This window comes from Hippocampus zosterae, chromosome 8 (assembly GCF_025434085.1).
Source record: "Hippocampus zosterae strain Florida chromosome 8, ASM2543408v3, whole genome shotgun sequence".
NCBI lineage: Eukaryota > Metazoa > Chordata > Actinopteri > Syngnathiformes > Syngnathidae > Hippocampus > Hippocampus zosterae.
Genome location: NC_067458.1, coordinates 24,662,925 through 24,676,116, shown reverse-complemented (window position 1 = coordinate 24,676,116; position 13,192 = coordinate 24,662,925). Strand labels below are relative to the sequence as shown.

Sequence of the window (13,192 nt, the reverse complement as noted above, 5' to 3'; positions counted from 1 at the left end):
GGCCCGCCCGGCGCACGCCGGGTGCGGTCCGAAAGCTCCGCACGCAGGGCGGCCGAGCGGCTCGTTTCCCCACCGCGCGGAGGGGGTGGGGGGATTAGGTGGAGGAGCGCGGCGGGCTAAGCCGCGCCTTTTATCTCATTCAAACATGTTGCTAATTCAGCAGAGAGCGGCTGGCGCGGGAGCCGCCGCCGCTAAGCGCCGTATCATTCTCCCCGCCGTGAATAAAGCGCCGCTCCTAATCCCCAATCAGATGCCGTGACACGGATTAGCACCCGCGACAAGCGCAGGGGAAGGGCGGAGGAAGAGGAGACCGACGGCCGGGGAGGGCCGCGGCCCGAAGCCGCAGCCGAGCCCGACGCAAGGCGGCGGGAGCTCAAGTTGAAAAGACCAGGGGGGGGGGGGGCAAAAAGAGGGTCAAGGAGAAAGAGGAACGGGAAGGGGTGGATCAAGGATGGAAGGGAAGAACTGGACCGGGCGGAGCGGCACGGTTCGGTGGTCCCGGTGCCCCGTCCTGCTACTGGGGCTTCATTCCACATTTTTCAGTGGGAGAGCCGTCAACCGAAAAAACGCCAAGATGAAAAGGGGGGGGGGGCGCTTTTGCATGGGGCTTTTCGAGTCAGTCAAGAAAGCGATCGGGGGTTGTGGAGGTGGCCGACGCCCCACCCACATCTGTCCGCCTCTGCACGCGACAGCAGCCAGAATCCCAACTCGGCGTTCGGAAGGCCCAGCGTTCGGTTCTTCCTTCACGCTTGGTTTTTGCGCTTCCCAAAGCGATGGCGGCTGTCCCACCCCAAGCGTGCTTGGTTGCCCGCGGATGAGGATGAGCGCCCGCCACCGGTCGCTAACAAGCTCCGAGTTGTGTGGAGAACCGCGATCAATGAACGGGAAAGGAAAGGGCGCCGCGCCCCCAGAGGATGGCGAGCTTCAAACGAGACCCGGGGGAGGCTTTGCTTTTGTTTTTCCACATCCCCTCGCTTTGTTGACTCCTCGGCTAATTGAGACGTAATTGCCGCAAGGCGCCGGAAAGCCCAAGCGATCGCCAAGGGAAATGTCGCCAAGGGCCGCTCGCGCCCGCGGGAACGGCGGCCGAGGGACCGAGATGTGGCAACGGCTCCGTTTCGACAACCAACAATCAAACGGACGAGAGAGAAGCGAGCGCCGTGGAGCGTGCCATCCTCAGGGAGGCCAAGCATCCATTCTTTTTGCCTTTCTCCACTTGCAAGGGGGCTGAGGGGGGGCAAATCTTTTAAAAGCCGTGCAGCAGCCCGGCGATCGGCCGGTGGCAAAAAAGCTGAGTTGCGGCTTTTGTTTGCCCGAGAGGCGGCCGGCCATCGACGGCCTCGTAAAGCGAAGCGCTATTGACAAAGTTATGAAAGGCGTCTTTGCAAAGACGCCTCATCATCACCATGGCTCAACGCCGCGCACAAATCATGCCAAGAGCCGGCGGCGGATCGCCCCCCCCCCCCCCCCCCCTGTGATCAGACGGCTTTTAGTTTTTTTCTCCCAGCCCCTCGCCCGCCGTCTTTACCGGAACCCATTGACAGAACGCAGGCGGGGCTCCGGTCCGCTGATGGCCGCCCTGTCCCGTGCGGCTTTTCTCCGGGTGCGCCAACTTTCCTCCCACCTTCCAAAAACGCGGCCGACGGGTGAGAGGAAGCGCTCCAAATTGTCCTCGGTTGCGATCGTGAGCGCCAAGGCTCGCTCGTGGGAGGGGGGGGGGGGGTGCCCCGCGATCAGCCGCCAACCAAATCCTTCCTCGCGCTTTTCACCTTTTCGAAAAACGAGGGATGAGGACGAGGGATTCCCTTTCTGGTCCAAGATGGATCACCAGGTTAAACGGAAACAGCACCAAGTGCCCCCACCCTGCCCCCCGTGGACTTGATGAACGTGGTGTCCTCGCTTTACTTGCTTAGCCACGCCTCGGGGTTTGTTTCCCTGCCGCCGCCCTTTCGTCAAGTTGCAACCATGTGCAGGAACGGCGGAGATGGAGACACAAAGGCAGAGAGCAAGACTTTGCGCTCAGCAACATTGCGGGCGTCATAAATCACATGCCCCCCCCCCCCCCTTGGCCGAGGGATCCTCGCGCGCAGCATCGATTCTCGGTTCGGAGGGCGAGCAGGGTGGGCCGAACGTCGGCCGCGTAGGTGCTGCACGTGTGAGGCTGCGGGGGGGGGGGGGGGCGGGTTCGGGGGCTCATGAAGAATTGCGCATCAGCAACCAACAAAAACAGCAAAGCGTGGCCCAAAAAGATGTCGGGGAGAATGTGCAGACTCGCGGGTAATTTCCTTCGTAATCAGCAGCGGCTGTTCCCCCCCCCCCCCCCAACTCTGCGTTTCTTCTGGCGCGCTCATCACAATCTTCTCCGGGGTTGAGCGGCATTCGCGCGGGGAGGCCGAGATCCGGCGCACGCGTCGGGAGGGCACAAGTGTCAAGAGCAAAAAGCCGCCGCTCTTTTCTCCCACAGACGGCGCCGGATGCCATCACTTATTTTGCTTATTTTGCGTTTCTCCATCTCGCATTGGGGGGGGGGGGCGGGGGGAGTGCACCCTGAACCGGTGCGACCATAAAGAAAGCAGCGATAGTGTTCGCCGTCTCCATCTTTCCGTCCCTCCCCGGGCGATTCTGTCGCTGTCTTTCATCAATTTCATTAGGAGCGAAATCCCATTAGCGCTCGTCGGCTGGCTGGGGGGGGGGGGGGGGGGGCGGGGCCTCTCGGGGTTAACAACTTTGCTTAGGCATGTAAATTGCCAGCTTAGTCAGGCCCATTTTGCGGCGGCTCCGCATTAAAGTCTATCTTTGGAGCCATTTATGGGCGGTAAAATATGTTGGCGGGGGCGCGCGCTGGAGATCACGTCGGCGGCCTGGCGTGTTGCGCCGCGTCTCCGAGCTTATCGCCGGCGGGCAGGAAGTGGCGCTCTTCCCACCGCCCGCCTTCCTCCCCGCGTGGCTTCTCATCTTCGGATCAGCTGGCTTGTCCGGACTTCATTTGAAACACCAGCCGGGCCCATTTCGTTCATTTTGCCAAACGTGCCGGAGTCCATCTTTGGCCAGGAGGCGGGGCAGGGGCAGGGGGGGACACACACACAAGAAAATACGGCAAATTGAACAGCGATCAATGAGCGCCTCGGCCATCCCTGCCGTGGGTTGGCCCCGCGCGCTCAGGTGCTCTATTTTGGGAGAGCCTGCCGGACGCTTTCCTGATTGATCGCCAAGCCGATCAATGGCTTGCCTCCCCTCCCGATATTGGAATGCGCGTCGTCTCCTTCCTGCGCGGCTTCCTTCTTCTTCTTCGTCTGGGAGCGAAGGAAACGTATCCATGAAGCCCAGCAAAGCGCCCGCCCGCCCGCTCCTCTGTCTGCGCGCTCCAGCCACATCCTGAGCGAGTCAATGTCCCGTCTGTCTCTTTGCACTCTCACACATGCGCACACACGGTGCAGACCCCCCCCCCCCCACTGCCCAAAAAAAAAAAAAATGGCCTCGCTCAGAGTGCAAACTTGCCACAAGTGGTTTGAGCGCAGACAAGGAAAAGGCAAAAGAGGTCCTGAAAAGATCCCAAAACAACCGGCGGCACGCAGGCGCAGGCGCAGGCACATTCTCTCAGTTGGACGGCAAGGAAGCGCCGAGGGCTTGCGGCGAGCCGGCCTCTTGGCCGCACCTCCGCGAGGTCCGGCGGTCGGATCTTCGGGGGCGCGGCCGGCAAATCCGCCCCGGCGTTTGCGGCTCTCCCCTCCGCCTGCGGATCAAGAGCCCTCGACAGGGGCCCAAAGCCGGCGGATTGGGGCCGGCTCGCCGCTCTTCCACAGCCACCTGAGCTCTTCAAAACGGCTTCGGCGGGATCAAGGAAAACACTCACTGGGGCTTAGGCAAAGAGGCGGGCGCGGGGGGGGGGGGGGGGGGATTTTCCAGGAAGGAAAGGACGCCGCGTCTCCGAGCCAGGCCGTCACACTTCTCCCTCTGGCTTCTTTTCTTTTTTTTCTTTCTTTCTTTGTGTCCGGGGTCAAAGGTGTAAGTTGGCGTGTGGCGGCCTCGCCCGGAACGCACGTTCTTTGGCTCCACGAGAGCGGCGCCGCTTTCAATGGCCGCTCTTTGTATTTGAAAAGGTGCCCATGACCTTTGACCTACCGCAAGAGATATGGTGCCAACGAGGCAGGGGAAGAAAATGCAAGCGAGCTCCATCGACGGGCAGGTAAGGGGGCCTTTGGCGGCGCCGATTGGCAACTCGTTCATCGGGAAAGACGAAATCGTCTGCCTTCCAAATGAAATTGGGCGCTTGAAATTGTCCAAATCCTTCCCGGCTGAAATGCGCCACCGTGTCGCGGCGTCCTGACGCTCGGCTAATTGTTTCCCAAGGTGAGCGGCTCTTTTCGAGGGCTTCCTGGGGGGGGAGCCCTCGATTTGGGCCCCGGTCTGCCCAAATCCTTTGTCAAGAAGTCAATGAATGACGGGGGCCAAGGTGGGTCACGACGGGACTTATCGCCGAGCGCACATGCGGCAACGGATGCCAATTGGAGGGGGGGGGCATCGCGGGCATGGGAAGGGATCAGCCGCTGACATCATTAACCGCGGGGAGCTTCCATCCGCTTGGATCGGGGGGGGGGGAGGAATTTCTCACAGCCACGCGCTCAAGTCCCAAGCGGGGACGATCGCCGATGGCCATTTTGTCTCTCGGGCTTTGCCGCCGCAGCTCGGCCGCCATCCGTTGCGAGAAGGAAGGCGGCGGTTGAAGACTTCCTTTGGCAGAACGTCAGCCGCTTTTTGCTGAGCAAGAGGCGGACGCAGCACTTCGGCGCCGGAAAAGCAAATAGCCGTCAGCGCTTTGTGCAGTTTGTTCGGCGGTGGAGCGGGGTGCGCTTTGTCGTCCCGCCTCACCTCAACGTGGCCCCCGAGTCTGGTGGGTGGGCTGGGGGGGGCGTCAAGAAGAAAAGCAGGTGCGGCCGGCCGGGTTCAAAGGAAGCGCTGTCACGCACAAACCAAAATCAGCGCTTTTTCCTCCTGCGTCCTCCACGCCCGCTTTGGAGTTTGGCTCGCCGGCGGACGCCTTTCATCACGGCCGCCGCCGATTCCACCCGCCTCAGCGATTCGCGCCTCCGATCGCCGCCGATTACGCGCAGGAGATGTTGTTTGCTCAGCTACGCTTTGTGTACCTGCCGACGGCAAAAGCCAGCCGCTGACGTCGGGCCCGTCCGGCGAGCCGGCGCCAGCGGGGTCCCAATTTCAGATGGGGGCCGCCGATCTTGGAGCACCTTTGGCGACGCGACGGCGCCCCCTCTCGTCGCATTTTCCGACGCTGCATACGGAAAAGGCTCCTTTTGCACGCGCACCTTGGGAAGCTCGTAAATATTTCAGAAAAAGAGTCCTCGCTTCCCGAGTGTCAGGTGACTTTTTGGCGGCCCGCCTGTCACTCACGGAACGTGGCAAGCATGTTGACGTGAGGGGGTGGGGGGGGGCACCTTCAATAATTCAATCAAATGCGAGAGGGCGGAAGGGACGCCGGCCATTAGAGTCGTCTGTCCATCCTGGCCGAGTCACTCACAGGACGCGGCCTCGCCAGTCAATCCGGAGGGGGGAGCTTGGCGTCCCTCCCCGCCCCCCGCCCCCGCCCACCACCCCCAGTCTTGCTCTCTCAACAAGACCAGTCAAGGTTTGCCGAGGTGCTCTATCATCAGGGGCCCTGCGGGCTCATCTCGCCGTCAGGTGGGGGGGGGGGCAGCACCGTGAGGCCGAGCTACCTTTGGTGATGTTACCAAGAACGGTGGAGTTCATTTGGTTGTTGAGCGCTGGCTTGTGGATTATTGAGTTGCATGATGGGGTTGGGGGGGCTTGGGGGGTGGCATAATGTGAGGTCACGTCCAAGCACTGCTTTCCACGGAGGAGGTCAAGAGGTCAACTTGGGAGGGGAGCACGTCAAAGCCACGTTGAGCGGCATTGCGAGCGAGCCGACTGAACTTAGTGAGCCGACACCCGCCCCCCCCCCCCCCCCCCCCACCCCATCGGTGGTCGCAGCGTGGCAAAAGCCCGTCCTTGGGGAGGAGAAACCACCTTTGCCCGACGCAGCCCGAACAACGAAGGCCGTGCAAATTTCATCCGGCAAAAGAGGCCCGAGAGAGCCCAGCGCCAAGGATGACTTATTCATGTGGCCGATCCGCGCGCGGCCGACGGCTCGCCGCGCCCGTGGCGTGCGAATAACGGCGCGCTCCAGCGCCGACGGACTCCGCGGAGAACTGCGGCCGATGTCCTCGCGCCCAAAGCGGGACCGTGGCACGCGGCGTCCGGCTCCAATCCGATCGATTGGGGCCGCCCCCGAAACCGAAGCTCCGTTTCGACGGCTTGAGAAGTTGCGCTGCAACGGCTGCCTCCCACTCGCAAGCTGCAAACTTCCAGCGGCGGCGGCGGCGGCGGCAATTTCTTTCCTCTTGTGCTAGCGCAGCTTGTTTTGCGACTCGACAAAGCAGCGTAACGGCTTCCGTTCTCGCTCATCATCATCATCATCGCCGTCCTCACGTTTCCTTTTGTTTGTTTGCAAGTGTGCTTGGTTTGCGACGGCGCTTCTTTTGTTTATTGATCTATTTATGACTTCTTGTTCTTTTTTTGCTGCTTTGGGCAGATTTTCCTCCGCGTTAGCGCCTTTGAATTTGCATACTCAGCATGCGGCACGTCAGAGCGCACACGCACACGTCGTGTGTGACAGTGTGGAAGCCAAGCGTGCGCTGGGGAGGGGGGGGGGGCACAGTGCCAAATTGCTTTTCTGGGCAAACCGGGTGGGAACCGAGACCCCATTCAACGTCGGCCCCCCCATCTCGGTCCTTCTGACCCCGGGTCACTGACTCAATCATGGGAGGAGGCGTAATAATTATGAGTCGCCCGTGAGCATTAACGCCGTGGAGGTGATTTATCAAAAACCTTCCCAGCAGCTCAACGCGTTCCTCGGCCACGTTTGCCCGCGTCGCGTCGCATTTTGCAGAGCGTCTGATGTTCCAATCGAGGTCGGCGACGGCTGCCAAGATGAGGAGGGTTTGCGCCTTTGGCCAACCGGCAGAGACCAGGTTCTCACTCGTGGCGCCGACTCGGGTCTCGTCGGAAAAGAAAAAGCCAATGCAAAGATATCCCGGGCGACGGACGGATCGTTGCAACAAAAAGTCAAAAGTCAAGAGCTCTGGGCGTTTTTTATCGGCCCTCTTCTCGTTGTCAGCCGCCTTTTTTAATTATGGAGAATGAATTGCTTGAAAATTTATGATGGCGGGACACGCGGCTCTCCTGCTTTTCCATTCATACATGAAGAATGTTCAGCGTGCCACCGTCCGTAATTCTGTTTGGATCATCAATCCATTTGGAAAATGGATTGATGACGCCAATGAGCGGTTTCTTTTCGCCGCTCTGTGAAATTTTAATCTTACATCGGAGCAGCAAATTGGCGCCGTTGTGAAATCGGGCTTCTTTCCTCTCCGGCGGCCGGCTCGAGTCAAGCCTCTCCTTGGTCAGGCGGGCGCTTTGAAAGGCTCCTTCACGCCTCGGTGGCATCTGGGACGCAAGACCGCGGCACGCTTGACTTTGGGGTCTGCCGATCCTCCATTGGGAGTCTCCAGTCGGTCCCGAACGCCGCTATTCACCTCTTGACCCGCACTCGTAATTGGCTTGAACCACTGTGCCATCCGAACACACACACACACACACACACAATCGGCCGATGATTACCAACAGGCAGGCCGTTTTCTTTCCACGTTGGGAAGTTGGCAGCGAGCGCTGCTTCCCTTTCGAGCGCATGATGCGGCCGGCGGCGGTCCGGATGATTCGTTTCCAATCAAAAATTGGAAAGAAACCCCCCCCCCAAATAAAGCAACAGGAGTTTTCACGCCGCACCGCAGAGATCGACTGAATAGGACATTTTTGACGAGAGAGACGCGGCGGCTCTCAGGACAACCCAACAAGGCGTTTTACGGAAAAAGAGCAATGACACGATCTCGCAAATGAGGACAAATATGGCAGGAAAACCTTGGCCATGATGAACGATGCGGCTGGGGGATGACGACGGACAAAGTGAAATCCGTCCATTCGTTCGCGGGGGGCACACGACAAGCCGTCTCAGGTGAATTGCAAGCCACCCTTGAAACCGCTCAAATGGGACGCCTTCCAAGGGATGTCAATTTAAAAAGAACTAGACACACACACACACACACGCCTTTCCTCTCCCGTCTCATTGTCGCTCGCACATCCCGCATAGCGCATCTGGAGGTTGTCGGCGGCGCGCTCAACATCGCGAGCGCTCCCCCCGGACGCGCCGCCGGCCGCTGCGCCGCTCACCGTTTCGCCCGAGTCGGCGGAAAAGACCACCGGGCGCAATCGTCCAAAAGTTGACCGGCGGGAAAGACGCCAAAGTGAAAACGTCAAGCCGGAGTCGGAGCCGCGGCCTGATTTGAAATCAGTCGAACAAAGAAATGGCTCGCTTGAGACGTGCGCGGCCCATTTGGAAAAGGGTCCTCGCTTCGGCCTCATTTTCACGCATTTTTCTTGTCGCGACGTGAATATTGGCGCGCAAATGTGAAAATCCCTCAAAAAGGAGTCGACGAGAGTTCGTGACGAGATGGCGAGGGAAAGCCACCCGAGCGCGCTTGGACTTTGTCCGCTTCTTCCATCCTGCGCAAAAAAATCTCCAATATTCGCCGACGCTTCTTCTTTCTTCGTCCACATTCGGCGCCGTCAAAAAGTCGCGCGAGGGGCCACGGCGGAAAAGTCGGCCGTTTACGTGGCATTGAAAAGCGCGCGGCGGCTCAATTTAGGCGCGGCCCAACTCATTTGGAGAAGAAAAAAACCAACAACAACAACAAGATGCCATTTGTCAGCTGAAGCGCATGCCAATCGTTCAGCATGCGCGTGTGGTCAAGAAAGAGGCCCGCGGCGGCAGCAGCCTGCCGGCAAGGATGGGACACGGCTTTTTATTCAACTTTAGCAAAACAAGATTCTCCACAACGTTCCACCTCGCGGCCTTTTTGCGGACAGTCGGACACGTCGAGCCAATAAATATGGAAACTATTTACACATATACATTAGCAGCAAGCCCCATCGATCGATAATATCTTTAGAATCTTTCCTCTCAAACTGCTTCAAACAACAAAGCGTGTGACGGAAAAGTGCTTCGGACCGCACGATTGTCCGTGTTTCATGTTTGGCGTTGTCTTGATTATTTGACTTGATGTTAACTGTTTTGTTAAGCGAAAGCGCGAAATAAATCAGCATGTATTGGATTGTAATATTGATGAGGCTCGAGTCGGGAACGGGGATGGGTTGGGGTTTTTTTTTTTTTTGAATTTTTAGAAGAAAACTGACTGATGGCTGATGAGAAAACAGCGACTGAAAAGTTCGGGCCAAGAGGAAGCGGGTTGCTGGCCGCGGATACAATTAAAAAAAACGTTTTAAAAAAAACCTCAATAAGCGAATCGGAGAAACGCGAATGCGCTGAACTGCGTCTTCTTTTCGAAGGAGCTGGCACGCGCCAACTTCGTTTCTTGTCAACTCCACAATTTGCCGAATAAAAAAAAAGGGGGGGGGGGGGGAATTAAGAGTCTACTCGATGCATCGCCCGATTATCAGACGCGCCGTTTTGTTCATGAAATAAAAATAAACATTTTTTTTCCATTACAAAAAAATAAATAAAATAATGATTCGAACGGTCGTCATTTGGCGTCCGGACTTTTCGCAGCCAAAGCAAGGACGTCACCTTCTAACATTAAAATCAATTTTTTTCCCACCCTAGAAAGTGTGAGCTTCGTTGACAATTAAAATGACATTTTCAAAGATCCAAGGATCTACGATCTAGAAAACAAGAGCTCGGTAAAAATAAAAAAAGAAGCAAGCATCGTTGTCAGTACCGCGGAGGCCGCCAAAGGCGCCTCCGCGGGTTTGTTTGTTTGTTTGTTTTTTGTTTGTTTGACAGTCCACACCCGAGAGACGATTTGCATGCTGTGACCTCGACGAACATTTGTTATTAAGACGCGGCTGAAACATCCAAGCAACAAGCGCGATTTTGTTTTCTTCTTTTTCTTAATAAAAAAACAAAGGTCGCTGGGGGAGCACGTCAAATAAACATTTTCTGTACACTTGGAAATAAATAGTCTCCGCTCCGGCTCGGCAAATGTCTTTAGAAAAAAAAATGGATGGAGAAATCGGCATCCGCGTTTGGTTTTTGTCTCCGCGAGTTGCGGATTTGTGCGGCGGGCGCTCGAGTCGCGGCGCGTCTCGCGAGGGAAGGAGGAAGCTGCATGCTGAGCACACGCGAGGGCACCGGGACCGGACCATACATGTCCTGCATGCTGGCGAACGGAGAGGCGAGGAGCGAACACGCCGACGACGCTTGTCCAAATGTCCCCTTGGGCTTGGCTTTGTTGTTATTTTTTTTTTCATTCTCGGGCCGCTTCAGTCCGCGTTGACAAGCTTTGCGTCCAAGAAGCTGCCGAATGTCACTTAAGACTCGTCGAGCAGGTTGGAAGGCGACCCCCCCCCCCCCAAAAAAAGTTTTAAGACTCAAAAGGCTTCCGACGACAAAATGGAGAGCGGACGGGGCGGACGGGCGGTCAGGCGGGCGCCAGGCCATCAGATGAAGAAGTCGGGCCGCTTGCCGGCGGGATCTCTGGAGCCGGGGGGTCCGGCGGCGGGGCCGTAGGTCCGGCCGGCCAGCTTCTCGTACTTGTCCTTGTACAGGTCCCGCTCCTTGGCCAGGCGCGCCACGTCCTGCTTGAGCTGCTCCACCTGGTTCTGCAGCGTGCACTTCTCCGTCTCCAGCATGTGCCTCTGCTGCACGCGCTTGAAGCGGCACGACTGCGCGTAGCCGCGGTTCTTCAGGGTGCGCCTCTTCTGCTTGAGGCGGATCACCTCCTCCTTGCTGAAGCCGCGCAGCTGCCGGTTGAGCTCGCGCACGGTCATGCTGACCAGCTGCTCGTCGGAGAAGCGCTCCTCCAGGCGCGCGTGGTGGTGGTGGTGGTGGTGGTGATGGTGGCCCTGGTGGTGGTGGTGGTGGGCGGCGGCCGAGGACGCCGACAGGTCCTCCCCGGCGTACTGCTGGCCGCGGAAGCCCTCGTAGGCCTGGTGGTGGTGGTGGTGGTGGTGGGCGTTGCCGATGAGGGCCTCCACCGCGTCCTCCGGGGTCAGATTGAGCGCCTCGGGGTTGATGTGGTGCTGGTAGCTGGGGATCCAGTACAGGTCCTCCAGCTGCGGCTTGGCCGCGTTGCCGTGCTGAGCGTTGCCGCCGCCGTTGCCGGCCGCCCCCCCGCCGCCGCCGCCCCCGCCCCCGGGCAGGCTCTGGTTGGCCTGCGCGCCGGGACTCGGCGTGCAGAAGCTGGGCGAGGAAGGCACCGACGAGCACGGCGTGCTGATGGGGGTGGACGAGAGCGAGCCCGACGGCAGGCGGTGGCAGTAGCGCTCGGCTTCCGGGGGCTCCTTCTTCACCTCGAACTTCATCAGGTCAAAGTCGTTGACGTAGTCGATGGCCAGCGGGCCGGCGGGCAGCTCTGCGCTCATGGCGAGCTCGGCGGCCATGTCAGTCCATGCGACGGCGCTCGCCCTCCCGGCCGAAGCGACGCTGGGCGGCGGCCCTCTCGGAAGCGGAGAAATGGCGCGCGCCCGACTGCCCCCCGCGAGGGCCGCCGGCGGCTATTTATAGCCGCCTCGCTATACGTCCGCGTGTGAATCAACTTGTCCACCTGCCAGCTCGCGTCTGCTCCCCCTTCTTGTTGACAACTCGCGCCGGGTCAAATGCGCACGCCTGAGCCCGCCCGCCCGCCCGCCTCTCCCCCACACCCCACAGCCCCCGCCCCACCGGTGGCCGAAACTTGAAGCCGATTTGGAAACGGCAACCCGCCTTGTCCTTGCCTCACCTCGGCCCGGTCCTCGCACTCCTTGGCTCGATATCCAAACCGCCGCAAAAAGTCCCGCTCGGCGTGGCTCGGACTCGGAAACTTTCCGACGGTCAAAGCGCCGCTGAAAAGCGCGTCCCGACGCGCGCCGAGTCCGGCTTCAATCGGATGTTCGGAGGACGGGACGGCGCAGTCTCGCGTCCCGCCTTGAAGCTCAGCCCGGACGAGGGCGTTCCGCTTGCGGCCCTCCCTCGGTCCCGCTGACAAAGCGGCAGCGATTCCGCTCGCGCTCCTTTAATTGTGCGCGGGAGGGGGCGGGAGGTGCGCGCGCGATTCGACGGCGCCGGCGCACGGTGACACACTGAAGCGCGGAAAGGCGACGCGCACTTATAAAGGCGGCGCGGTCCTCCCCGCGCCGGGCCAATGGGAGTGGAAGCGCGCACGTTGCCTCGCGCCGACCTATGGCGAAGCGTCGACCCCGGCCGACAGCAGCCGAAAAGAGCCGGAAAGAGCCGAAAAGAGCCGAGGGCGGGGACGGGGGCGGGGGTCGGGGAACAGGTGCGGGCTGCAGCAACCCAATCCCCCCCACCCTTCCAGTGAGCGAGCGAGCGAGCAGGCCAAGAGCTTCAAAAATGATTCCTTGGAAGCGAGAAACCCTTTCAAAGTCAAAGCGCACAGAATGAAATGAAAAAAGTGCCGATTATCTTCATCTTGGAGTCACCCGCACATTCACTGTTCACCTTTGACTTGTCCGGTGACGTCGCAGTGCATCGTTGCTGCGCTTTCTTCCAGTCGGCACAATCGCCGCGACAACCGAGAATTTCGGACGGACGACTCGACCACGGGAAAGGCGTTTTTAATCCCTCTAATGGACATCTTGGAGGGTGCGTCCCGTTGGCAGCGGCTCGGCGTCCACCCCGACTCATTTCAAAGCCATAAAATGGCAAACGTGCGGAGAACAGCCGCAAACAAAAGAGTCAAACGTGAAGAGTTCATCGGAGACGATCAAGCGGCTCCCGTTTATGAGCTCGGCGACCGCCACCGGCCGATTGGCCGCCTCGTGAGCCCTCGCGCCCCCGAGGATGGCCGCGCGGCCAATCTATCAATCGCGGATCGATCCGAGGCCGCGCTCCCCTCGGCCAAAAATCGATTCGCATTTCCGCGAGTCGGTGAGGAAGCCGCGCGGCTTAAGTCGACATCGGATGGTCCCGCCGCTGGTGGTCGACGAGGTTTGCCCTCGCAATTAAGCGCAAATTGCATCCGCGAGGATCGACGGGTCGTTAAGCCCCCCGGACGCCGCATCTGGGGCGGAGGGAGACGGGTCGATACCGGTGATAAGCACCGGGGGG

At 59.5% G+C, this 13,192-nt stretch overlaps 2 protein-coding genes across 4 annotated transcripts in view; both read right to left on the bottom strand.

Moving 5' to 3' along the window:
* Nucleotides 1–11,615, bottom strand: part of mafaa (v-maf avian musculoaponeurotic fibrosarcoma oncogene homolog Aa) — a 20,485-nt gene extending 8,870 nt beyond the window's left edge. Inside the window, exon 1 of the mRNA XM_052074187.1 lies at nt 9,962–11,615. Coding sequence (XP_051930147.1) covers nt 10,585–11,526 — 942 coding nt within the window. The 5' untranslated portion in view covers nt 11,527–11,615 and the 3' untranslated portion in view covers nt 9,962–10,584. The remainder of the gene's footprint in view (nt 1–9,961) is intronic.
* Nucleotides 1–13,192, bottom strand: part of zc3h3 (zinc finger CCCH-type containing 3) — a 28,691-nt gene that overhangs the window by 1,837 nt on the left and 13,662 nt on the right. The window lies entirely within an intron of this gene.